Genomic DNA, 26895 nt, shown 5'->3' on the forward strand with positions numbered 1-26895 from the left:
GGGGAGAGGGGACAAGACTATTACTTGGGTTGTACAAAAATAGGAACTATTTCATCATGCCATTAAAAATTACAAAGCCCATGAAATCAGAGTGCTGGGCTGGCGTCTGGGCAGAATTGGGCTTACTGGGGACAGGGGATTTGCATTAGAACAGGGAAGTGTTTTCATAGTTCAGCGCAAACCAAACAACAGAATTCAGCTCCCTGATCCTATCAAAGCAGCTCGTTTGTGTTGCAGAGCAATGGCATTCTGAGGAGTTATCTTACCAAAGGGATCCTTCTGGAAGCACTGTGAGCCTTCGCTGAGAAAGACCCTGTGTGTCAGGCGGGCAGGAGCAGCCGTGGACAGCTCAGACACCCGCGTGAAACATGGGAGGCTGCGCTGCTGAAATCCCTTCACATTTTTGCCCTCTTCATAGTGTCTGCCGGGTGTAGCTCAGTGCCAGCATCCCTGCAGACTAGTCCTGCTCCGTCCCTGGGCAGAGGGCATCACTGGCACGCAATCCAGCCCAGCCCACACGCTGAGGCTGCTTTCCCCTCGTTTCACTACTAGATCTCTGTGTTTGATGCAGAGGGCTGTTGCGGCCTGCCCCTGCCCTCCCAGGAACCCTGTGAAAGGAAAGCCAAGACTAATGCCATAATTAGTCAATTTGCTAATACGCTGAGGTGTGAATGGCTTACAGTGAGGCAGGAGGAGCAGCTGGCCCGCAGACACAGCCCTCATTCCCTGCCTTGCGGGCAACGAAGGAGTCGTCCATTTGGAGGGGCTGTCACCTCCCCAGCTGCCCAGCTCCTGATGGATGAGCTCTCCAGGACCAGTTAACAGGCTCTGGAGACTTTTGGGGAGGGACTGTTTTTGTGAATGGATCATGACAAAACCGTGGCCTCGTTACAGAGCTGAGCAGCTCCCTCCACCTCCCCCAAAAGCCATGTGTTAGCTGTGTCTGGAAGCCGTGTCTGTCACACTGCTTAGCTGTTTCAGTACAGTCTGGGACAACGTTCCAGTTTTCCCAGGGGATCCTCAGCAGAAGAGAGCATGCTAGAAAGATGACAGCAGAGTGTGAGGCACTGCCTCCCCGGAGAGACAAAGGCACAGGAGGGAGAATGACATGCTACGGGGAACCCATCTGCTAGGAGATGCTGGCACGGGCCTTTGGCAAGGGAGGTCCATCTCCACTCCCCAGGGCTGCTAATTCACCAGTATCTGTGCTGCTGCAGGGGTGGAGGTGTTCTGAATTGCACCAGTGACAAACCAGACAAAGAAAGTAACAGACTGGGAGGAGAGGAAACCCTGCCCTGCGCAGCCTGGACGCGTCCTTCACCTCCCTCTGCTCCACAGTGTGAAAAATACCCCTCTCCTCCATCCCTGCTGCACTACTAGCGCAGCTCTGTCAGGCAGAGGGGGTCTGAGCTCAGCCCCAGCTGCCTCGATAGCAAGGAGGTCTACACACATGCAACATGACAGCATCTTTCCTCTCTCTCTTTTTTCCTTTTTTTTATGTAGCAAATTCAGCAAAGCCCCAAGTTCATGAACTTTTTTTATTTTAAAACTGGAACTCGAGTTCTCCATTTGTTTAATAAGTCCCCCCCTTTCTTTTAAATAAAATTAATTTATTCTACAGAAGAGTAAACTCTTCCAGACTCTTCCCTATTTACAAATTAACATTTTTGCTTGCAGATCATTGCTCCCCCCTCCTTTTCCTATCCCATGACACAGAAGGTGAAAAATCAGCCAACACCTGGCCCATTGGGACCTCCATGAAGAACAAGAGTGACAATGTCTGTGCCACATCCAGGGGTCCCCCCTCATTCACTCTGTGTGTGAAGGAAGCAGGTCCATGTTAAGCCCACCAACCAAGAGCATCTGGCTTCTCCCTGCTGCACAGGCTCCTCTGGGCTGGGTTTTAGCTGTGCTGAGGAAGGTGAAATACCCCCACCAGAGCCAGCAGCTCCCGCTGCCCTCTGAAAGGCCACATGCATGGGGAGAAGGTGACATTTGCTGGAGGAATGAGAGCGCTCAGCTCTCAGCTCATGCACCCATCAGCCAGCAAGGCAGCTCCTGCATCGCAGGAGGAGGCAAGGAGCCTGGGAGACACCTTCCCTGCCCTCTTGAAGGGGGAGAGACAAGTGATTCCAGAGCTGGGGACACACTTTGCTAGCTCAGGAAAGAAGGCACCTAAAAAAAAAAAAATAATCTGACCCAACCCAAAACCACCCACCAGAACAAATCTCCAGGCAAATTCAAGGGGTGGCTTGGCTTGTACCTCTCTTTGCACTAAGTGGTAACTTCTAGCTGGGTATGGTGGGGTCTGCTCTGCTTGGAGACCCACCCAGACACTTCAAAGCCACCTAGCTCAAGTCCTGCTAGCACTGTCACCCAGGCCTGGCCACCACAAGAGGAGCCAGGAGTCCTGGCAATAGGGATGACAAGCTGTACAAGGCAAACCAAGAAGGACGTGCTACTATGGTGGCTGTCTGCAAGGAAAGCTGCCCTTTCGGAGGGTCTCCCACCCCACATGAGGCACATAGTCCCAGCAAGCAGCCTGGCCTGTAAAACCAGCCTAAGGGCTTCAGTGACCTGTAGGAAAAGCATCGACAACACAGTCCATGCCTGGCCACAGCGGGTTTCTGCTCTATGCTCTCTTCCAGGGCTCACTTCTGTCGGGGCGAGCTCCTTCTGCTACAGATGCACGTGGCTGCAGGTGGCCCCTCACCTCTGGACACAGCCCCTGGCCTCTGTCTGACCACCTCGAGACATCCCGAACCACTAAAAGCCAATGCAAAGCGACGGCGCTGTCATATTTTCCAAGGTTTGCCTTGAGCAGTGGAAAATATTGCCTAGCAGTGGTAGAGAGAAGGTAGAAGGATGAGTTGATGCCCTTTGCGGAGAGCTTAGGTTTTGAAAAAGCAAGGAAGAGAGGGAGGAAGGAAGGGGTTATCCAGGGACTCTCTGTAGGTACAGCAAGGAGAGAAAGGACAAAGGAACAGAAATGGCAGGACAGCAGGAAAAACCTTCCTTGAATGCGATGCTTTAAGCTTTGGAAAAAAACCTTCTCCTGGCAGAGGGTGGGAAACACATGTCCCAGAGGGAGCCTGAAAGCCAGCCTGGATAAACCCTCACGCCTCTGCAGTGGTGCCCTCTCAGGCGCACGGGGCCACGTGTGCAAGAAAAGTCTCCGCATGTGGATCTGCCATTTCCACGGTCATCCCGAAACGCCAGAGCCCCTCGGCAGCTGGTCTGCGGGGTGACGTTGGCCACGCTGGGCTCTCACCCCAAAGGGGACGTGCCCAGGTGCTTTGGCTGGAGGAAGGAGCCTGTCACAGCTTTGTGCTGCCATCCCAGGATGGGCATCCCCAGGGAGGAGATGCAGGGAGCCTGGCTCAGCCCCAGGAGAGCTCTTGGTCCGGAGGGAAAGGGAAGGGGCTGCAAGCTCCAAAATGGCACTGACGCTTTCAGCCTCCCAAAAGTAGCAGGGAACGAGAAGGACATCCCGGCTGGGTTGCTGGTGGTGGCAGGAGGAGGTGGCGAGGCTGGTGCAGCAGTGAGGGGCACAGGTGCCCCGCATCCCCCTGTCATCCAGCCCCCGGGCATGGGGGCTCAGTAGAAGGAGTATTGGTTTTCCACTGCCCGGGTCCGGCTCCGGGCACCGTCAGCCTCGTGGTAGTCCTCAGCGCTGGCGGTGGGGGGCTCCGGCCGGCGCTCGGCACTGTCGCTGCGGCTCCGGGGGCCCAGGGCACCCTCCAGGCGGTGGTAGGGTGTGGGGACGGTGACAGTGGCAGCCACGGCCACCCCGTCAGTGGGCAGCGGGGACGGCGGGACGGCGGGTGCTGTGCTGCAGAAGTAGTGTGGAGGCTGCAGGTCGACCCGGCAGCCCGGAGGCTGTGACACGAGGGCTGGTGGGGGGCCGGCGTCTGCAAGGGAGACAGGAGCTTGACACCTCCAATGCTGCCTGGGGGCTTGGCCCCCTCCCCTGCCACTGGCACCTTCCCATGCCCACCCTCTCCCTTGCTCACCCCCCTCCATCCTTGCCCCCATCCTTCCCCAAGCCTCCTTCCCCACCCTCTCCCAGCATAGCAGGATGCTCCAAACCCCGCAGACACCTCTGCTCTTCTCCTGCCCAAGCCAGGGGACTGACACCCACAGCCAAGGACACACGGGTCACCCTGACACCACCGCGCTGCTGCGTGGTCCTCCCTGCCCACCTTCAGTGGGAGAACGCCCACCTTGGGGCATCTCCAGAGCCACGCACAGCGACACAGGCACAGCTGGAGAGAGGGGCTCAGTGGGGGAAGCCCAGGGATCAGCCCCTTTTGGGTCCACGCGAGATCCCAGCACAACCACTGATCCCACCCTACACACGCAGCGGTGGCCCCGGCACCTACCTGGCAGCGGGCTCTGGGCCACGACGTAGCTGCGGAGGGTGATGTCAGCTGCGCCGCCTGACTCGAGAGGGATGGGGTGCGTGTGGAAGTGGCGCAGCATGTCAAAGATGGTCTGGAACCAGAGGTGCTGCACGTGGCACTGCCCGCTCTCGTTCAGCGACAGGCGGAGGTGCTGCAGGGGCGGGGGGGGGGCCAGCAGGTGAGCTGGGCATTGCAAGGCTGACATTCACCCTTGCAAGCAGCAGCAGGAGCCACCTCCATCAGCCAAGGGAGGTTTGCTCATATCAGAGGACTTATTTTTCCTCTGCCTGGCTGGGAGGGTCTCCTGCTGCAGGGTGTTTCCTGCAAAGCCCCACTCGCTGCAGCCCCGGGAGAAGTTTGGCCCCTCCTGGTGATGAACACCCTACAGAAGGGTGGCTGGGGGCAGCCGGGAGGGCTGCGGGTCTGATCCTGGTGACACAAACAGCCTGGGAAGCCCACAGCCCACCTGCGCTACTTCTTGCAAGACCAGTGACAAGATCGGGCAGTTACATCTCAACCCCTCCACAGCGTGTGCCCTCTGGTAGAAAAGGGACCCAGCAGAATACTACACTTGGGTCAGTATTTTATAGTGCATCCGTGTACTTTGGGACCTGGAGGGGACAAGAAGAGGGCGGGGGATGACACGCCAGGCTACGCTGGGCTCCTGCCGGGTATTTATCAGGCACTGATCCAGCTGGAAAAGTGCTGATGGGGCTGGGCAGGGTGCAGAGGGCTCTTGGGGGACGAGGGCGGGCAGTCCTGAGGGTGCAGCTCCTGTGTCTGGGCTCACTGCATGGCACTTGCTTGCTCGCAGAGCCCCGGGAGGGCTAGCACTAGTGTTCAGGGAGAAGCAAGGTCACCCACCTTCGCTTTCCCCTGGAAGTTGAAGGTCAGCACGTACTCCCCTGGCCGTGTTTCGCTCTGCCGGATGACGAACAAGCCGTGGCTGCGGGCGCCCCCGAAGAGCACCAGCTGAGCCGCCTTGATCCGCGAGAGAGTCCCGTGGAACCAGGGGAAGTCGGAGAGGTTGATCTCTGCCTCCACCTCGCTGTCCTCCCCTGGCCGCAGGGACAGCAGGGTTTTAGGGAGCACCCGGACATCCCCCTCTCCCACCCCTTCCTCCTCCTCTCCCTCCGTGCTCCCCCCCAAGAGGGATGCATCCTGCATCCCGGTACCTGCGAGATGCCCACCCGTGGCAGGGGAGGACTCCAGCGTCTGCAGAAAGCTCTCCAGCGGGACGTGGGTGAGGAGCTCTCCCAGGGAGTCCCTGCCCCGGCCGTGGGGCACGGGGACGGTGGTGGCTGTGGCAGTGGTGTGAGCGCCGGGCAGGGCACATCTGTCCGGTGGCCTGGGCACATCTGGAAGGGAATTTGTGGAGGGATGGGCTCACTGCTTGGCATCACTGGGTAAGGCTGGGGGCTGTGGTGCTCTGAAGGCAACCACATTGGCGCACCCCTGGCTCTCAGAGCCATCTCAGGGCGGGGTTACGGCTCTGGCTGCAGCTCACAGAATCACAGAATCAATCAGGTTGGAAGAGCCCTCTGGGATCATCGAGTCCAACCATTGCCCTGACACCACCCTGTCAACTAGACCATGGCACTAAGTGCCATGTCCAGTCTTAAACACATCCAGACATGGTGACTCCACCAGCTCGGGGGACTCCCTTTCAGCCCGCACTGGGTTTCCTTCCCCCGGATTCATCTTGGTCAGGCATGGAAACAAGATGGGGCTGTGCATGCAGAAGCTGCTTGCTGGGACCCGCAGACCCCAGTGCCTGCAGACAGGGGCTCGATTTTCTGCATGTGTCAGGATGTATGGGAACAATGCTGATGGCTTCATCAAGGGGGGGCACCTCCCTGGGGTGGGAGGAAGCACAAGGAAGAGGAAGGCCATGGACAGAGGAAGATCCATCCCCACAGACACCTGCTTCCAGCTTCTTCACTTTATCGCTGCCAGGGTCTGGCCCCCCCAAACCAGAGCTGGCACCCAGAGATGCCCACCCTCCCCGGCGGGTGATTTTCCCAGACGTGGGTCCTTACCATCAGCCAGGAACTCGCAGCTGCAGGAGGACACCCTGCCCTGCAGACAGGCTCCCTGCGCGCAGGACGCCAGCTCGATGTCGTCCCCACTGTCCCTGGGGGGAGAGCACAGAGCAGGTGGTCACACGACACATGTGGCACCTCCACTCACAGGCACGTGATGGGGACTCGACCAGAAAGATTCCATCTGTGAGCTAGGAGTGCATCCCGATGCTCCTGGCTTCCTCCCGGAGGGACAGAAGCACCTGCAGCATCGCGGGGCAGAGCAGCTGGCAGAACAACGTGGCTTTTTGCGGGTGAGAAACCAGCGTGGGGGGATGAAGCCCTTAAAGCCCTCCCTGCCTGGGTCACACCGGCTGCTCCTAGCTGCAGGGTATTGCTGCAACCTTGTTGGTCTGGATGGAAATCTGTTACCGTGACTTCCAGCGCTTTGCTTTGCAAGACGTACGCAGACAGACGCACACACCCACCACCACCTTCCACCCGAGTGCTTTCGCTTTCACCCTCCGCCGGGGGAATTACCAACCCACAGGAATCACGTCCTCAAAAGACACCAAAAAATACCCAAGCTGGGAGGCCCAGAGCAAGATAGCGGGGGGGGCCGCAGCGGTGCAGCCCCGTGGGAGCATCCCTGCTGCCCAAGCCCTGCCCGTGCACTTCAGCACCCTTCTTAGGCAAGCCCGCTTGCTCCACAGCCTATTTTTAGCCCGGCCGCCGGCAAGAACCCGGCGCTGCCCGTGGCACTCGGCTGCTCTTGCTTAACGGCGGCCACGTGGGCGCAGGCAGCGAGGAAGCGGCTGCGTTGGCCCCGACGGCTCACGAGGGAGCTGCTGAATTATTTAGTGGCCGGTAAGTGAATCAGCCATTGGGAGTCATTCAGCTGCAGCCGGTTAAAAGAAAAAGGGAGGAAGGAAACCAAAACCAACAGCGCTTCGCAGCAAAGCCATGGACGGGCGCTCGCGCGGCGGCTCCGGCACGCAGCCCTTGGCAGAAGCATCAGGAGCGGATTGAAAATTCATTCTTGGCACCAAGCGTGCGTGTGTGTGTCGGTGTATTAAACAGCTCATTATTATTTGCTCTGGAGTTCATTATTATTTGCTTTACAGTCACGTCTGGAGGCCAAAGCGGGACGGCGCTGGGTGCTAAGCAAACATAAAAGGCTGGAAGGCTGCCGGCGGCGGCTGCTGCGGCAGCTCGAGGTGAGCACGGCCACGGTGCTCTGCTCCGGCTGGAAAACCAGCACTGAAACACACTGGGGGAAAAAAAGGGCTGTGTTTCCCAGCCTCCATCAGCAGCCTGGCCTCAGCGTCGCTTCTTGAATTATATGTTTTAAAAAGCAGCAAAAGGAGCTGAAGGAGCACAGATCTGGGGTCCACTAGTGCATCGTCCCTGTGAGACGCAGCCTCCGCCGTGACCAACCCTGCAGCCCCTGAACCACGTCGCTTCGGCAGGAGGGGGCAAAGGCAGCCCAGAGGCAGCTGGAGCCTTTCCAAGCCCCTGTTCCAGGTTTGCTCGAGGTTTTCACCTCTGCAAGCCTGTGCACCTTGTTTTCCCAAAACTGTGCCAAGAAGGGCAGTGCTGGGGTTTTCCCAGCTGATCCTGCCTCCCCAGGACCGGGGCTGAAAGGCAGCAGTGCCGGGCACACCAACCTCCCTACAGCTAACCCAATGCACCAGCCGATGGAAAAGCAGATGAGAAGTTTTGACAGAGTTGTTGTGACTCACAGAATCAATCAGGTTGGAAGAGCCCTCTGAGCTCATCGAGTCCAACAATTGCCCTGACACCACCATGTCAACTAGACCATGGCACTAAGTGCCATGTCCAGTCTGTTCTTAGACTCCAGTTACCGCGTTAATACCATGGGGATAGAAACACAAATAAATTGATTTCGCCAGCAGAACCTTAAATATACCATGGATGCTGGACTCGAAAAAAGCAGAGAAAGTAGCTCAAATATAGTATAAGAGCTTCAGAGGTGGGTGTTAGGAGCTCCCCATGCCAAGGGCTGCGTTCCCAGGTCACCTGCCTCTGCCGGGCCGAGGGGATGCGGAGCAGGGAAGGGTGAGCCAGAGGCCAGCCCTCTGCAAGGCTGCACCTGCGACACACAGCCTGCCAGCTTTGCCTCCACACTTCTGCTGTCGTGAGTCAGGGACTTTCTGTAATAACCCGAGTAGAAAAAATTGCATCAGGGGTAGTACCCCGTGCTCGGTGGTGAGCCCAGCACTGGCACAGCACCTTCCCCTGGTAAGCCTTACCCGGGGTCGATGCAGTCCTGGATATCCGCCACCCAGGAGTGCTTCTGCAGGGAGTCGATGGTCTCCAGGATGTACTCAGCCCCGTTCTCCACCTGCAATCAATACAGGACAGCGTCAGGCTGCGGCCAGGGTCCCACTACCCCCCCCCGGGGCAAAGCACACCCCATAACCCAGCCAGACCCCTGCGTTCACCTGCTGCTATTAAATAGCACCTGGGTTGAACAGGGGGGGATAAGTGCCCCCTCCCATCCCAGCAAAGGGATGCCGAGGGGTGACCCACAGAGATGTTTTGGTGTGTCTGAGGGCAACCCCTGACCAACGCTGGGGCTTGGAGGAAAACCCCCACCCCACCATTATCAGCAAATGTATCACAAGGTTTTTACAGCTTGTGTGGCAAAACCACATATGGCCGGCAGCATTGTGAGTGCGTGGCACCAGCACAAACAGCATCCTTCGCTTCTGTGATGCCTCAGTGTCCCCCAAAAACTAGCTCTGCACATGTAGAGCAGAAGCCATGCTGCCCTCTCACTGCCCCAAAATCCTGCCAGACCTCTAAACCCAGGAGTTTAAAACCTCTCCTCTGTTATCTTTTCTGCCTGCTGGTCCATGAGGCTTCTGATTTCTGATTGCTACAGGGTGGGAGAGACATGTACTTTAACGGGAAAAAAATTAAAATAAAAATCAGGATGCAAAAGAGCCTCCAAAATTGCAAGCCCAAAGGAGCCGGGCCTTTCTGGGGCCAGGGAGGAGCCACAAAAGCCCCACGTCAGCAACAGGGCAGAGGGACTCCGAAGCCACCCCACGCGATGCTGCGTGCCTCTGGCAGGTTTCCCCGCATCCCTCCCAGACCCCTTACACATCGTGTTCCCAAGCCAGCGAGGCAGCCCCGACTCCGGGAGGGTATCGCATTGCCACCTGAGACAACCTCTAGCAACTTAAATTAATCACAAAAAACTGAATCACTGCCCTGAAAATAAGCAGGGAGCAGTGCCCAGCACCTGGGCTGGGGCCGAGCAGTAGCCGGCTGCCCTGCCGCAGCCCGGGGCCATGCACGGGCCATCCTGCCCCGAGCAGAGGTGAGGGGAGCAGCAAAGATGTCCCCTCGTTTTGTTTAACCAGAGCAAAGGAGCCTCTCTGGCTTTCTGAGGGCAATGCCTGATGCTGGCGTGGGAAATGTGGCTGCTCTCTCACGCAGAGCACGACAGCCAGCGAAGCACGTGCAGGGCTCGGGTGTTTTGCAAGTGCCTGCTGGTGCAATGGAAAAAAATGCACACCCTTGGTGTCTGACGGGTGGCGGGGACATGCTGTCTGCTAATTTTTAGGCAGTTTGGCAGAAACTGTTCCAGCGTGGTCTCCCCAAACAAAGCAGGGGCTTTTCCACCCGTGGTAACCTGCCAGAGTGTGGCACGTTGTGGGCAAAGGTTGAGATCGGGCTCGACATCAGCCCCGTAACATGGGAAGACAGCGGGGAAACCACGGCACCCAGCTCCCTTCCTTAGCCCTCTAATCCGTACCCCAACATCAAGGGGTGCTTCACCCCTTCCGTGAGTCCAGCCAGCAAAGCGGGGAGGCAAAAGAGCAGCAGGAAGATGTCCCAGCGAGAAGGGCTGTGGCAGAAAACGAGCTACAAGTAATAAAGGATGTTGGGAATAGGGACAAGCATCCTGTGCTGACAGCCGGGAGGGAGGGCAAAGGCTGGCTGGGGCGGCAGGAGGGGAGAGGCGAGCAGATGGGCATGATGCTGCGCTCGCTGCCTCGGGTCACCCAAAGGATCGATGGCAATCAATTAACCCCCCGGCAGGGTAAGTGCCCTGGCCAGACCGGGGCAGGAGCAGGGCTGAGGGGACCTGGAAAGTCAGGCGGGGTTTGGAGCATTCCCCGGGTTAATTAAAGAAATGGCTGAAGCAGTCGCAGGGCTGTTAGCGGTGGGAGTGGAGAGAGCACGTTGGCTCCAGAAGATGGGAAAAGGGCAACCCCAGAGCCCTCCTCCAGCAGCCAGAGAAGGCACCCCTCCACAGGCACGCAGGGAGCACCCCGGAGCTGAATGCCCCCAGCAGGGATCTGCCACGACCAAAGCCTGTCAAACCCATCTGCGCTCGCTCGTGACAGCCCCAGGGACAGGGAGAAGCAGTGCCACATCCTTGGCGTTGGCCACACTTGGGACGCTGACGTGACACTCCAGCACGTGGGGTAGCAAGACACGGTTAAGACGAGACTTAAAAGGATCTAGAAAACATGACCACAAGTAGCTGATGAGCCATATTCCAAGAGCAGTTATTGATGGTTAACAGGTTGTTGATGATGGTCAGAGCTGAGGGATATGCTCAGAAGCTCCTTCACATCAAAGACTCTCCCCATGCATGCAGCTCTTCAGCCACGATTAAGACAAAAGCAAAGCGAGGATGCCTGATCAATTCACAGGTGACACCACATTGCAGTGCGTTGGAGGATGAGGCAAGAATTCAAATGAACTTGTTGAAGCTGAGAAATGCTCAGTGGAAGAAAAAGCTGAAACCAGCCTCCAGCTCAAGGACACGGGTGAGCTCTGGGCTCGCACCAACTATGTGGGTGTCTGGGCTGGGGAACCGTGACTCCGGAGCAGTTCTGCAAAAAGCATTGAGGGGTTACACTAGCCCACAAGCTGCGTGTGAGTCAACGCTGTCATCAGGGTACAAAGAAAGCAACTGGATCAACTTGGGCTGGATAAAGAGGAAGAAGAAAGGAGAAGCAACCGAAGGAGAAGCACTCCTTCCCATCCGCTCCTGGCCATGGCACCGTGTACACTTTGGGGCATTCTCTCTCCAGAGCCTGCAAGGAGGACCTTGGGCTGGTCAGTCTGGAGAGGAGAAGATGCATGAGGTTGGTCTTTGAGGCAGAGAAGACAACAGCTGAATTAGCCTCCATGTCCATGGTGGACACCGACCGCAGCAGAGGCTGAGGTTGAACAACAAGAAGCCCTTGGGGCAGGGAGGATGCCCTGGAGGAGGCTGCCAGGAGAAGGTGTGGGACCTTTACAAGGAGCCGGGTTTGGTGGAGAGCGATTTCCCCATGGGAACGTGTGCTGGGGCCAGGCGGGCTACCAGGCGCGGGGGCTTTCACAAAGCCAGGCTCAATTTTTTCCCTCCTTCACTTTCACAGTTTTCTAAGCTTTTAAGCAGGTTCATTCATCTGGGAAGCCTGGCCTCTTCACTCGGCTTTTGCCACACGCTTTTAGGAAGAAGCATCAGGGAGAGAGGCGTTGTCTTAGCAGAGGTAGGACACAGAAATCCTCAAAACACTGGTGTTCCCCCACGTACACGTGCTACCTCCTGGGCACGTCCAACAGCTCTGATGGGGAGCACGAGTCCATTAGCACGAGCGGGGAGGCACAGCCTCGTTAGCTGGAGAGAAACACCATCTCCCTGACATGTCCGTCACCACGGTGGCTCATCACGCCCCGAGCTGGGACCCTGTGACATCCAGCCCTGATCTGCCATGACAGGCTGCTGCCTTTCGGCAGAGCAGGAGGGAGCATTAAGCAATAATTAATTGCATGATACGGAAAACTCTTTCTGGAGAGAGAGACTGACTCTCTGCTCGTGCCCCCAAGCTCGTGTGGGGTGGTTGATCCCCAGGGCCTTGGTGACCCTACACAGACATTCCCATCGCCCTGTGTCAATGAAACAGCCACCACGTGCCACCCATCTGGGGCAGCGACAGCCACAAAACCACAGGTAGCTGCACCAAAGAGTGTTTCCCCTTGGAGGTTATCTCTGGACACTAATTTAACCCATCGCCTGGTGACATGGAGAAGCAAAACCCCATGGTGAAAGCCAGGCAAACAGCCTGATCCCAAAATACCTGGGCATCAGGTGGAGGTTGCATCATTTTGGGGGGGAGCACAACCCGGGGAGGGAAGGCAGGGATCCCATGGGGAGCATTAGTGCTGTTGACATCTCTGCTCCAAAAAACAAGGCTACGATCCCCTTAGGGACTGAGCATCCCCGCGGCGGGGGCTGGATGCGGGCACAGATGGGGTCTCCGTCGGGATACGCACCGCTGCCGCCCTGCTCTCACCTTTAGGACGAAGGTGTTGTCTTTGTCAGGCATCTCCAGCGGCATGGTGGTGCGGACCTCGATGATGGCCGACAGCGGGATGCTCACCTTGGGTTTGGAAGCCTGGGAAAAGAGGAAAAAAAAAAAAGAAATTATTAAAAGAAATCGATAAATAATAAAAAAAAAAAGTCACTCAATTGAATCCAGTTCTCCCGGGGGACGACGCAGCAGGGCTCTCTGAGAGGCGAGAGCGCAGCTCAGCCTGCACGGTTATTATAGAGGGGGTGGGGGAAAAAAAAGCATTGATTTCCCTCATGTGCCTGATAACTCCAAGCTCTTTTAATTAAACCAAGAGGAGGCCCAGTGGAAGATAGGGAGGGTAGTGCATTTAACTGCCAAACCTCTTCCTTGCTCCCCAGCTCTGCCACGACCACCGATTCCTCCCCTTTATAAACCCTCTCCTGATGGAGATGCGCTGTCTGATGGGGGACGGTTCCTATGCAGAAAGCAGCCCAGGAAGATGCCCCGTTTATCCAGCACAGGAGCAGCAGTTCAACTGAGAAGCTACAACGCAGCAGCCTTAGCACACATGGAATTTTAATTACGTTAAAATAAAGAAAAATTAATTTCCCCCGGGGCCCTTGGCACCCGCTGGAGCCTCGATGAGGGGGCAGGACCCGGTGCCTCCCACTTGAAGTCTCTGCTCAGCAACAAATTCCCCAGATATTTGTTTTAATTATAACAAATCCCCCTCAGAGGAGCCCACAGAGCTGCTCCCCGGGGCTGGTCCCCTCCGGGATCCAGAGCATCGGGGCTGCAGGGAGCAGAGATGCGATTTAGTCACTGAAACCTGCGCCTGGTGCCTTGGGTGCACAGGGTGGGATGAGGCCAGTGATGGACGCCGGGCTGCAGGTTACCAACAATGGGTTCAGTTCCCATTTTTTGGGGGAAAAATATTAATAAATCCAAGACAGAACAGGAACTGCTTTTTCCTGTTGAAAAACCTTGACGCGCATCTCGGGCTGTGCGGGGCTCAGCCCTGCCCCGGGGAATTGTTCCCTCTCGGTGTTTGCGCAGGAGAAGGTCAGAAAGGAGGAGGCAGCTGAAAGAAAATACGGTGTTAATTTATTGGTGAGCCAGAGAAGGATCTTCTCCAGGAGGGCTCTTCCCTTTACAGGTTTAAAGATGTGACCACAGTTTTTGCAGGGCCTACGCAAAACCAAACCTGTGGGGTGCTGAAGCAAAAGGCCGTTTCCCTCCAGCTGTGCCAGGCTGGTGCCTCTTTTCCAGCTGAATCATTTGGCAGATGGAAAGCAAGATGGGATGAGGGGAGAAAGATGTAAACCAAAGCAGGGTGTGACTATAACAGGAGGGCAGACAACGCTCATAAAAGTTGCCATAAAATCGTTTCAAAATTGATTTTTAGAGGCAAATCAAGATACAGAAAAAAAAAACCTCTATGAGCACTCCCTTAAATGTTTCAAGAGCAGCGGCTGTTCCATTTTAACCCGAGGAGAGATGTGAGGGCTAGGCGAGAGGCATGGACTAGCACCGACAGTGCCAAGGTTCATTTTGGCCTCAGAAAAAATAGAAAATGCTGTTTAAAAATATGAACTATCCTGCTGTCCCCACGTATAATGTGCAAATCCATCCCTCTACCAAACCGAGGGTTACTGGGGGGTTCAGAGCACACCGAGAGCCGCAGCCCCGGGTGCGTGCCCAGCACGATGGCTCGTGTTGGCCCAGCTTCGCTACCAGGGACTGAAACGCAAGCAGAAAAGTCCTGGAGAAGGTGAAGGAAATGAGATTTTTTTTTCTTCCCTAGCTATTTAAATAACCTGAGATTTCATTACCAGCACATACAGCTAGTAAAGCCCCAGGGAACGGCTTATTATTTGCCCTGTGCTCCTCAGAGAGGAGAACACACAGCACGGACGAGGCGCAACCACGGCGTTAGCACGGGCGAGGGTTCGGCAGCACGAGGCATCCCTTCCCCCAGCCCAGGGTCCCGCGGCCAGGAGGGGACCGAAGGGCTCATCATCCACATTTCTTGAGCAAAGGGCTCCACCACGCAGCCCTTCCCCCAGGAAAACGGGGACAACGTTTCCCTGCATTGTGTGCAGGGGGGATGCGTGCAAGAAGGGGAGGGAGGATGCGTCGAGGACATGCTGCAACGAAAACGGCTCCTGATTTTGAAGCTTTCATTGAAATTACAGAAGAAGAAAAGATGCATGCAAGGAAAAGTGATACTGTGGGTAGTAATAATAATCAGTGTTCCTCTGCCCAGGAGGGGAAGTAGCTGGGGCTGTCTGGGAGGAGATCTGCAAAACCCATCTGTGGGAGTGGTGCTCCAGCCCCGGAGGGCAACACCGGCATCTTCTGTCCCCAGCATCAAAAAGCTGCACTGGAGGTGGCCTTGCAGATGCAAAGTTATTCCAAATCAATTGTTATTTTTAAAAGGAAAAAAAAACTGATTTCAGAAAGTGGACTAGTGACCCTCTGAGATCTAAAGCACAAAGCCCAGGCAGCGATCCCAGCTGTACTGCTGCTGCGTGAGCCACCAGCCTGACATGTCTCTGCAACACATTGAGAAGAGAAAAAAACCCTCTGGATAGCCTGGACACCCCCCATCTTGATGGGGGAATGAGCTTTTCCACCAAGACTGATGATATCTGGGGGCCAAAGGACCAGGCAGAGGCTTCAGCATCTCTCCCGAGGGCTGTGGGGAAGGAGGGGGCTATGCCCCGGTGAATGACAGCAGGTTGGATGGGTTTCAACCACTCTGTCCCCTCCGTTCGCATCTCAGCCACCCAGCACCAAATCCCACTCCGGACCAGAGCTGGATTTCATCCCAGCTCAGCAGTGGAAAGAAGAAAAACCTCAAGCAAAGCCCAACTGCTGCTTGAATTGCTCAGAAAAACAACAGCGGAAAAAAAGCTGGACTTACCTTCGGAGGGACGTAAAACTCAAGGAGGAACCTCTCTCCTTCCACTTTCACCGCTTTCCGGAGCAGGAGACGGCACTTCTGCCACTGTGAGCTCCCCACACAGTTCGTGTCGTCGGCCACCATGTAGCGCAGCGTCCCCTCCCTCTGGATGTCCACCAGCTCCACCTTGGAGGAGGGCACCTTGGACAGGCGCAGCTTGTGGGTCCATTTCTCCCGTGGGTCGCTGGGCTCCTTGCCCCCGGCCGGCCATGGCTCCCTCTCGGCTCTCCGGCCACCCGGGGCAGCCTCAGCGCCTGGCTCCGGAGAGGACTTGCGATGCCACATCTCCTTCATGCCATCTACCACACACAAGCTCATGTTCCTCAAGGAGAAGCCTTTCTTGAACTTGGGCTTGGCGGCAGCGTGGATGGAGACGTCCTCCGAGCTGCGGGACTGGCCGTAGGAGGACACCTTGCGCACCTGCGCCTGCTGCGCCGGGCTCAGGTACCGTCCGGCGCCCAACGGGGTGTCCATGCTGTCCAGGGACTCGGTGGACGTCTCCTCCTTCCTTGGGGCGACCTCGCGCCCGTAAGGGACGTGGCAGTTCTGCAGCCCCACGAAGGGCACGATGTTGTACTTGGTGGGGGAGTCAGACACGAACACCCGGCTGACCTCCAGGCTGAAGATGTCCAAGAAGTTGGCAGCAAAATGATGGGAGAAGGAGGTCTCTGCCCCGGGGGTGTCGTAGTGGGGGTTCTCCTTCAGGAACTGGCAGAACTTCTGGGCGAAGTCGACGGCGGCCGCCTGGGCGTGCAGCTCGCAGAACTCCCTCCAGTCGGGGAGCGGGGAGGAGGGCTCCTGGCACAGGGCATCGCCGTTCATGGCTGCCCCATTCCACCTGCCGGCGGGCTGCGGGGGCAAGGGGACAGCGTGAGCGCGGGCACGGAGGACGTGGGCAGCCCACCCTGCGTGGCCGTGCCCCCCCCACAATGTCGGAGCAGGTTTGCAGTCCCAGTGCAAAGGGAAACAACGTGGGAAAGTGTTTTTGTGCCGTTCCCCCTCCACCTTGTATGGCAGAAAAAAATCTTGGCCCTGGCAGCAGCCATAAATTGTACTTATTTTACGATTATGACCATGCAAAAGCATTATTGATTTCTCATAAAACTCCTAAGGAGTCCCTGACCGGAGGAGCCCAGGGGGATTTGCCTCTGGGATTTATTTTTTCTGTGTGTTCTGCCTGGGCACAGCGGCAGCTCTCCCATAGGGTGAGGGAGCACCGGGCATCCCAGCGGCACCCACACAGCTGCACAGGGCAGCAGCGGGTCCTTCCAGCATCCAGCAGCTGGTCCTTCTCCTTCTCCATCCATATTTCTGCCCTGATCCTTTGCCACATCAATTTTGGTTGGGTTTTTTTTTGAAGAGCCATGGACCTTGCTGCTTTGGTTGGCAAAGAGAAGCCCGACACGCTCTGCCAGAGCTGCTCGTTCCCATGCTTTACAGCCCAGACCCTCCTCGCCTGGGTGACATCTCAGCTGGGGCAGGTGCTGCTCTCATGTCCTCCCCATGGCAGAGCCCTCCCTGTCTGGCCACATCTCTGTCAGACCGAGCCAAGCTGATGGAGCTGCACGGGAGCTCAGCCCCTGCCCCTTGCCCTCCCCGCTGAGCACCATGACCAATGGATAACCATATCCATACCAATGGATAACCCTGGGACAGGTCCTCGGCAGAGGCCAACAAGTAGGTAGGGTACAGGGGGGAAAAAAGAAAGGAGCGAGACCCAGGAGCCCACCAGAAGTTGAAGGGAGCTGAAGACCAGACCCGCACGCCCACAGGAGAAGCACCACTTTGTCCCATCTCCACACTGGTCCCTCTCCCAGCAGCCACAGGACTCGCAGGGGCACGTGTGCATCTCCAGCTTTGTGCTTACGCTGCACTTCCCAAACCTCTACCCAGCTCTGGGCAGCTTGAACCACCTCCCCAGGGAGACCCCAGCAGCGACCGCATCTCAAAAGTCACCTCCCAGTGCCGAGCCTGCCCGTGCCTGCCAGCGAGCCTTGCCCAGTGCGCAGCTGGGGCACCGCTCAGTGTCCCCAGACGCACGGTCCGTGTGTCCCGACACCCCTCCTTCTCCCCAAGGGCAGCGGTTTGGCTAACCCACCTCAGCTGGCTCCGACACAGAGCCCAGGGTGCCTGTGGCTGCCGTGAGCCAGACCCTGCCTCCTGCAGTGCCTCCTGCCCGGGACATGACTGCCCGGGACCATGCCGGGACCATGCCTGCGACACCAGACTTCGGGAAGGACAGGACAGCTCCCCTGGATTTTGCCGTTCTCCATTCACAGAGCAGCTCTTTCGCTGGCGAGGGATTACTCCTGCTAATAAATCACGCGCAGTAACCCGCCAGCAGCCTACGTGGCCAATAATTAATTACTGCTTGGATGAACTGCACAAGACACAGGACTGGGGTGGGCACTGGGGATTGGGCTAACCCACTCCTCATCCTCCAGACCCCAACCACGTTGGTCACCAAACCCAGGCAGGACCAAGCCCCGAAGGCTGCGATATGGAGCAGCAGCAGTGGCCAGGAGCCGGTTGCCATTTCCCCAGCACATCCCTACGGAGATAAGACACTGCCTGACCCACCAGCACATCAGAGCTCTCCGGCAGCACCTCTGCCCCTGGAAGTGGCTCGCAAACCCCAAGTTGCTCGTGAAAGCCAGAGCCAGCGCACCTTGGCTTCTCTGCTGTCTTGTAAGGACCACGCAGCTTCCCCTCAGCAGCGTCTCTGCCCCACACCCGTGGCATCTTCCTGCTTTCGAGACGGGGATGCTGCTCGGCACCGTGGCCGTGCCAGGGAGGCAGCAAGGACAGGGCACACACGTGGCCATCGGGGACCCGCGCTGGCCCCTCACGTCCCGCAGCGCCGTCACCGGTCCCTGGCAGAGCTCCAGCCCCTGCAGAAATCCCCAGCGAGGCTCTCCCCGGCATCACAGGGCTTTCCCCGAGAGCCCAGCACGTCCTGCTCGCAGGGATCCACGCCAGCCAGGAGAAACCCATCCCTGCAGTTTAGGAGCAGTGTCTGAATTTCCCCAAGAGACAGTGGGAAAGCAGCAGAAAATGCAAAGCTGTTTGTTACCTGCCCAGCAAATGCAATTCCCACTTACCCACCCATCACTGAGCTGAGAATTCAAAGGCTCGGCTTGCGGCAGCAGCTACTGCCCTTCGGCTTTAAAATTCACAGCCCCGGCTCCCGGGAGCTGCCCCAGCACCAGGCAACGGGACAGGAGTATTTGGGCTCGGGGAGAAAATGGAGATGACTCCCTGCTGATCCAAGTGGGCATGGCGAGAACAAGGGAGAGGGTGCAAAGGGAAAAGAACAGAGAGAGGTTGGGAGGGAAGAGAAAGCCCCATGGTGATGGGTTTAATTGCATCTGCCAGAAGGGAGCAGCTCGCCTCTGCCCCGGGCATTGAGCCCCAGGGCTTTGCTGGTGTGTCCCCCCCAAGATTTGGGGAGAATGCTTCTCCCCAGCCATCTCTCCAGGACGGACCGGTGCTACAGGGCAGGGCCTGCCTGCCCGAAACTGAGGGCTGGCAAGTCAAGGTGCAATGGACTCAGAGATAAAGGGAAAAAAAAGAAGAAAAAAAATAAAAGGCACTTGAAAAAAAGACAAAGCCCCAAACAAAAAGCCTCGCCACCCAGGCACCGCAGCCAGGCTCAGGCTCGGAGACGCGCACACAGAGGCATCACAGCATCTTCCTTTCATCTGCACGGAGATGACAGACTTTAAAAGGCCAATTTATAAAAATGAAGCCTCGAAGAGACATCTGGCAGGTCTGAGCGGGGGTGGGGGGGCATCACTAACCCTGCGCTGCATCTCCAGCCCCCCCTGCCCGGATCAGGTCTGTGAGCCCCCGGCCAGGATGCCTGGGGCAGCCCCCGCAGCGCTGCAGAGCCATCGCCGCCCCGGCACCCACCCTGGCACGTACACATTCACCCCATTTCAGCAGGAAGGAGGCTCCCAGTTATCTCTGTTGATTTACCTTTAATCTCGGTGCCTCTGCTCCCCCCCATACCACCAGCACTGCCCCACTTCTCGAAATAACTTATCATGCCACAGACAGCATCCCCGGGCAGAGCGGTGGAAGCGAAGACAAAAATAAGCTCAAGATGAAAATAAGCAGTGAATCTGCGATTGCTTTTTTGGAAAGCAAAGGCCATCCGCTCCCAGCCCAGCTCACCGAGGGCTGCAGCGTGCTCCCAGGCACCTTTCGAAGGAGACAGATCCCTTTGGAGGTGCTACCTGCTGACTCGAGAGCTGGCTCATGGGCCACTGCCTCCCGTCCCTCCTGTCCTGGGTTACATGAGAGGACAGACACATATATATAAATATGTATTTACATATATAAATATATCATATTTATGTATAATACGAGGAGGTTTGTTGTCAAAGGGAAGCCACAGAGCGGCAACCAAGACATCAGGCTGGTGATGGACCCCTAACCCACCTGCACGAGCCCCCAAACACCTCCCAGGGCAGAGCTGTGCCCCGCTGCCGCTGCCACTCTGAAGAGCAAGTCAAGGTTTAAGAAGGAAGGAAGGAAGGAAAAAAAACAACCCAACATCCAGGATTTCTGGGGCTCGGCCAAGTGGAAACCCAGGTTGCAATCGCAGGCGAGAGCCAGCCGCTGGCAGCGATGTTATGACAACCGCTCCCCATGAGCTGTGCTGATGCATCCCTGCGCCGGGGACGTGTGTCAGCACACACAAGTGGAAAAATCTGAAAGTTAAAGTAAGCTACTGACCTCAAGAAGAAATGAAATTTATCCTGTCAGCAGAAGGGCAAGAGACCATGAAAAAAACCCAAGTCTCTGGTGAAGCAGGAGTCAGGGAGCAACGACAAAGCCACCGGGATTTGCTGAACCAGAGACGTGGGGAGGAACCAACATCTAACGAGGTGTTAATAACCCGAATGCGCAACACCGGTCATGGGATAGCCAGAACAGCCCGTCCAGCACTCGCTCCAAGGGCTTTATTTAAGGAAACAACCCTAATAAAGAGATGCTTCCCTTCTGCCCAGTGCAGCGCAGCCAGGCAGGGCCAAAGCGATCTGAAATTCAATGGGAAAAAACACTGTCTGATGGAGGTTGAGAGGGGCAAGGCTGCACCCCTCCACCCCTGCCTGCACCCCTCCATCCCTACCTGCACCGGATTGCTCCTGGGGTCAAGCATGTGCCTGGCTGGGAGCAGGGACGAGCAGGAGAGGCAGGAAAAGTGTGCAGCAAAGCCCCAGCTCACAGGCAAGGAGGTCCCTGGCTCATGGGGAAGGAGGTCCCCGGCTCGGTCCCGGCTGCCCCGGTCCAGCAAGCCGCTCGGTTTCCAACAAGGTCGATGCCACTCCAAGCCCTGGCTGGCAATCCTGCGGGAATGGCGTGAGGAAACCCAGGCACCTGCTCCCCCAGAAAAGCGCCTGACCTCAGCGTGCTGGGCCGGGGAGATCCCCGAGTCACGAGCGGGTCTGGGAGCAAGGCGACACGTCCCCAGCCTCCCCCGGCAGCTGGCTGCGAGGTGACGCTCCTGGCAGGCAGGCAGGGGCTGGCAGGCAGCAGCCCCTCTGGCAGCTCTCAGGGAGCCCAGTGCCGCCTGCACGGCCCCCAGGCACTGCCTGCCCCGGGCAGAGGGGGAAAAGTGCGAACACCGGGATGGGGACGGCGGGGCAGGGCGAGCAGCACGCGGGGCTCAGAGCTGATGGTGGAAGGGAATCAAGCACGTCATCTTTGCTCTTACTGTGCAAGCCCAAAGGGATGGGGGAAACATCAGCCACGGAGCTGACATCCCCCCTTGCACAGCAGACACTTGAAGCACGCAAACACCAAGCAACCTCCTCTCGGGGGCTTCCTTTGCCACCTCGAGGAGCTGGGAAGGGTCCCAGCCCTCACGACCCATCAGAGCTTTAACCGGACACAGAGGCTGAGCTTAGGAAGAGAAAACCATAAGCCAAAAAGCAAAAGTTATCTGCCCATGCGTGTTACACACCCCTCTGGACCCACTGACCATCCCCACCACAGCCCCGGGGTGGAAGCTGATTGCTCTCTGCACTCTTCATTGCTCCATGTGCTATTTATATGCTACAGACCTTAAATCAGACCGGCTGTCTGAATCGGAAAGAAATGGAAACAATCTTCATTCCTCTCATTTACTGTCCATCCCACTAAAATATTAATTGAACAGCATTTTGGCCTCAAATGTAATGGTCAAACCATCTTCCTTGAACCAATCCCCCATTAAATGCATGCTTTGACTCTCTGCCCAGACGCACTACAGGGTCCTCCTGTCATCTGGAGCCTAGAAAACATTTGTGGAGAATGAAAAGGCTTCTCAGGTCTTTTTCTGCTGCCCAACAAGGGCTAGACAAGATCCACTGGATCTTAGACAATCTCTTCCCTGAGTAACTCCATCCATCTTGCAGGGAGCCACGCTGCCAGCCCACGCACGGGGCTGGAGCATCACCCAAGCCACAAGACCTGGGTACCCCGGCATGGGACCCGAGGGGTGCCAACCTCACCCGTGGGGTGGGGGTCCCCAGGGTGCAGCGATGCGATGCTGTGCAAAGCATCACTACAGCTGGGCGTCACGAATGCAGCGCACTGTGTCTGGAAATAAAGCAAAGACATCCTCTCGATGCCCCAGAAGAAAAGCTGGCTATTTCTTGAAAAATAAAAAAAAATTTAAAATACCAAAAGCTCTAGTTTTTTTTTAATATAAAGGAGTTCAGAGGTTGTTGTCCCTCCTCTCTCGCTCGGGTGCCACCTCACCTGCCTGTCTCTGGCCGGGGAGCTTCCCGCAGATAAGTAACCCGTCCCAGGTCTATTTTTACCCACCACAATAGCAGAGCCTCCCGAGATGAGCGGCCGAAGCCCTGTCCCCAACCAAGCAATCTCACATTTCCCTCGCTAAGCCTAGATTTCCTTCCGCCCCTCAGCCCACAACAAAACCCTCCTCCTCTCGGCTTCCCACCCTTGTAAAACTATTTGCACATCCACCTCCAGGCTGGATGGCTGCTGGTGCCACGCGGCAGCGGGGTGCACGGTGTCATGCACACACGTTATGTATTAACCACTGGCCTGGTACCTCGGGGCAGACCCTTCCTGGACTCAGACATGCCAGATAACGGGTGATTTAACTGCTCACCCACCACCCCTGGATGTACCTGAATCTTGGGGGATTTAAAGAAAAAGCCCCACAACATCAACCCAACTGCAGTTCCCAAAACAAGTGCAAACTCTTTTAAAGAGATTACTCTTGCCCTGTAGATCGCTGTGCCATTAAGGGGCTCCTTGGGTGTTTTTGGGGAGCGAGCTGCGTGGGTCAGTGGTGCAGGATGCCCAAAGCCCACCCCAATGGGGTACGGGACAGCCTCTGCCCTGCCCCACCCCTGGGGAACCCCACTTCGTTAGGGCAGAGATCCCTCCAAGATTGTTTTTCCAATTATGGCACATAATAAACATGGGATAAATTTACCAGGGTCTGTATGAGATTTTCTTATTATGTTTTTTTACTCTGCAGCTCTAATTCCCCATACACATCACTGCCTCATACCCGCCTGCAAACAGCGTTAAACTGCTGCCTAATGGTATCTGAGCTCGGGAAATCCAATTCTACCCAGCGCCTTACCCAGGACTGCTACAATCGCTGCTAATTGCTTAAGTGGTGTATTAAGCAAAACACCTCATAAAAATTCCAGTGGGCTTTGAAACCCCCCCTCAAGCAGATGATGCCAAAACACCCTGTTATGGCTGCAATCGCTGGCTGGAGATTCACCCTCCACTATCTCCTTTTCCCTTCGCCGTGCAGGGAAGCTCCTGGGCAGGCAGCGCTTCGGACCCAGCACGTTGGCCGTGACCACACACGAGGGATTTACGGGCTGAGTCTGACTTCTCCTCCAGCCCTCCTTCCCGGGGGTCCCGGCCAGGGCATCGCCCTGCTGCAGTGCCATCGCAGCCCCTCGCCAGCCCCAGGGCCTTGCGTGCCAAATGCCGCCAGGACCCAGCAGGGCACAAACCTGCTCCTGTCCTCCCAATGGGACCCTGGAGCAGACACACACTGGGTCCCTCTCCCAGTCCCCCCACTCCGATGCATGGCGAGCGTCTGCAGGCATCGATGGGCACAGGGCTCCAGCCGCGTCTCGCCCCAAGCCCGGACCCCGCACCCGGCAGCGTGGGCACACCCCCAGCAAGCAGATTCTCCAAGCCCTTCTGGTGTTCCCGTTAACAAAGATCAGGTCTGGGATGTAACTTCTCCCTTAGGGATAACTCCTCCTCCTCGTCTCTGCTGCGATGGAGCCAGCTGGGATTCAAACCTGTAATTCCTGGGAGTGGGAGAGCAGGCGAGGTGCTCCCCGCAGTGGCACGGTCCCCGATTTCCCTCTGCCAGCCTCCGCTCGCACGAGGAAGCAGAGCACTGAGCCAGGCACAAGTCTCCAACCCTTATCCCACCACCTCACTGGCATCCACGGGCCAGGAAATGGGCCGAGGGCAAGCGAGGGCACGGACGCAGGGGTGTGCCAGGAGGGGAGTGCTGCCAGGAGCGGCTCTGCCGGCCTTTGGGCTGAAGGAGAGCCCGGAAGGCAGCACTGCCCTGGGGCATCCCAGACAGCCTCATTCAGCAAGAGCAGCAGATGTGCAACCACCATCGGGTTTCTCTGCCTGCCTCGGGAAGAGGAGGAGGAAGAGGAAGGGCATTAGCCAGCAACATCCTCATCTTGAGGAGATGGGTGATTTACCTCCAAGGAGGAAGGACAAGAGGAGGCTGGACAAGACCACCCTGCCATGAATGGGCACAAGATGTGCTCCCACCAGGCCAGGAGAAGAGGGGACAGAGCTGATGGTCAAGAGGAGCAGCCAGAAGAGGTAATCCTGCAGTCAAGCAACCACGGCACCCCGGAACCAACCAAGGGGCTTGCACTCAAGGGAGGCAGCAATCTTAACCCCAAAGCCTCACCCAGAGCAGGACAGGGGAGGCTCCGTCCTGCAGCCCCCAGGACTGGCTTGTCCCACTCCATGGCAGAGGAATAACAGTCACCTGGCATTAGGAGAGACACCAGACACTGGCAGGCAAACCCACATCCTTCTCAAATGCATGGCAACAGGCTGGAGCATCTCTGCGAGAATTATGCAGCTTTTCTAGAAAGAAGTTATTCAATGGCCAGCCCGGGCTGCACTGCAGTGTTACAGCAAGAGGGGAGGCCCAAGGGCACTCGCGATCCCATCTAAGCACATCTCCTGGCAGTGCGCAACCACCTGCGTGTGCAAACGCGACGGCCGAGGGCACAGGGTAGGAGGGCTGGGCGTTTCAGGGGAGCCGGCGTGGTTTAGGAGCATGATCCCTATTTAGGAGCACAGCCCCAAACGGCCAGCACTCCAACCGTGGTCCTTCTCCACCCCTCTCCCGACAAACCGAACCAAAACAAAAAAAACAACGGAGGGGAAGTTTGAGCAGTCCTCCAAAGCAGCGGTGGCAGGGCCTCCCGTGGGTTTTGGGCAGGGTGCTGGGTGGACAGAGCGGTTTTACCTCCTCTCCCGTTCCAGTTCACAGGGTCCCCGAGGTGCCAGCAGCGTGGCTCTTCCAGGTCAAGTGCATAACTTCAAATGATGAATTTCTACAGTGGAACGAGGGACCGGACCGACTCAGAGGGGCCTGGAAGGCAAAGTTTTACATGGTCAAGCCCTGGAGTGAGCGCAATCGTCCCCAGAGCATCTCCTTAAGGCACATTTGCCCCTAAGCCACAGCTCTGCTGTACTCGGCCTGACCAGCCCCTTCAGCAGAAACTAGAAATAAGCAGAAATGGAGAAAGTCCCTCTGCTTCCCAAAGGCCTCCGCACGCCGCAGCCCGGCCTCAGCAGAGCTGGGGGAGGCTCAGGAGCTGCAGCTGCCCCGCGAGTGTCCCCGGAGCCCCGCGGGGGGAACTGGAGGCACTGGCTGCCCCGGCGGGACCCGGCTGGCCGGGGGGGGGGAAGGCAAAGCCCCCAAAGCAGCCCGCATCCCCCGCGCAGAGCCTGAGCAAACAATAATCGTTAAAAAAACACGAAAAGCGCGTCCATGCGGGGTCTCGCGCGCTGCCCGTGCCCCCGCCGGTGCATCCCCCCCCCCGCCCCGGGAGCTCCGCACCGAGCCGGGACCCAGCGAGTTTCGCCTCCCCAAAGGCTCCTGCCCCCGGCGCGGTGCCTGCCCCGGGGGGGCCCAGCGCCACCCCCCGCCGGGGCCCGGGGCCGGCCGAGGCAGCGGCGATGCTCACCGGGAGGGGGAAGGAACCGGCCGGGGGTGGGCGGGGGGAGGCGGCGGCAGCCCCCGGCCCGCCCGTGCGGAGCCTCGGTGAGGGGGCGGCCCGGGGCAGCCCCCCCTCCCCGGCTCCACCCCGCCGCAGCGGCGACCCTCCCCGGGGCGGGGGGGGGCTCCGCGCTGCCGCTACAAGCGGGGACCCTCCCCCGGCCCAGGGGGCTCCGTTCCCGAACCGGGGGCGGGGGGAATAACTGGGAAAACAAGGAACCTCCCCCCTCCCCCGCCGCCCAGCGCAGCCGCCCCCCGGCCCCGGGGGATGCGCTCACCCGGCCCGCTGCCCGCTGCTCCCGGCCCGGCGGCTCCCGGCCCGGCGGCTCCCGGCGGGCCAGCGCTGCCGCCCCCCGCACCGCCCGCCGGCACCGCCCCCCGCCCCGCCCGCCGCCTTAAAGGGCCCCGCCCGGCCCCGCCGCCCCCGCCCCGGGCCCGGCCCAGCCCAAACGGGGCGTAACGCACCGGGCCGGGGTCCCCCGGGGGGCAGCACCCCGCGTGTGGGGCCACCCATCGCCTCCGACCCCATTGCCTGTGCTGCGGCAGCGTGTCCGGGAGGGCTCCCCAAACCCCCGGAGCCCACCCAAAGCCCCCCACGATCCCCCCCAGCCCCGGGAGGACACCTCCATGCCCCAAGAAGGGCGAGCAGCATTTTCTCGCCCCATCTACCAGCCCCAAAGCTCGTTTCTGCGCTGCATGTGCGAGGGTATTTGGGGTGACCCCCCCCGGCACCCCCCACATCCCCGCGGTGCTGCGTGGGCTCGTGGGCCAGCCCCGGCGCTCGCCTTCGCTGTCCTGCTGACACATTTATAGGGCCCATCGCCGCGCACCTTGCTGTGCCAAGGGGGTCAGGACGGATGTATAATCCGCATCTTACCGCAGGGGAACTGAAGCCCAGAGAGGTTTAAGTGATTTA

General features: G+C 58.0%; 1 protein-coding gene across 4 annotated transcripts; it reads right to left on the reverse strand.

Moving 5' to 3' along the window:
- Positions 1-1534: 1534 nt before the first annotated feature.
- Positions 1535-26330, reverse strand: SH2B2 (SH2B adaptor protein 2). Of its 4 annotated transcripts, none has more exons than XM_068415826.1 (10): positions 26258-26330; positions 25224-25349; positions 15680-16567; positions 12754-12855; positions 8698-8789; positions 6443-6537; positions 5594-5761; positions 5268-5461; positions 4383-4554; positions 1535-3911 (listed from the first exon to the last, which is right to left on the reverse strand). In XM_068415826.1, exons 3-10 carry the CDS (start codon positions 16538-16540, stop codon positions 3598-3600), a joined length of 1998 nt encoding a protein of 665 aa, XP_068271927.1. In that variant the 5' UTR covers positions 16541-16567; positions 25224-25349; positions 26258-26330; the 3' UTR covers positions 1535-3597. The 4 variants fall into 4 exon arrangements, with proteins under 4 accessions (XP_068271927.1, XP_068271922.1, XP_068271925.1 ...); XM_068415821.1 differs by having other exon boundaries at positions 5579-5761; XM_068415824.1 differs by lacking the exon at positions 26258-26330 and adding an exon at positions 25948-26030 and having other exon boundaries at positions 5579-5761.
- Between the last annotated feature and the right edge of the window lie 565 nt (positions 26331-26895).

This window comes from Nyctibius grandis, chromosome 18 (genome assembly GCF_013368605.1).
Source record: "Nyctibius grandis isolate bNycGra1 chromosome 18, bNycGra1.pri, whole genome shotgun sequence".
NCBI lineage: Eukaryota > Metazoa > Chordata > Aves > Nyctibiiformes > Nyctibiidae > Nyctibius > Nyctibius grandis.

Bases quoted from the DNA above. Each gene is read 5' to 3' on its own strand.
- SH2B2 (XM_068415821.1), bottom strand. From the start codon at position 16,540: ATGAACGGCGATGCCCTGTGCCAGGAGCCCTCCTCCCCGCTCCCCGAC. The intron at 12,856-15,679 runs GTAAGTCCAGCT...CTCTTTTCCCAG, and splicing joins AGTTTTACGTCCCTCCGAAG to GCTTCCAAACCCAAGGTGAG. The intron at 5,762-6,442 runs GTAAGGACCCAC...ATTCCCTTCCAG, and splicing joins CTGCGAGTTCCTGGCTGATG to ATGTGCCCAGGCCACCGGAC.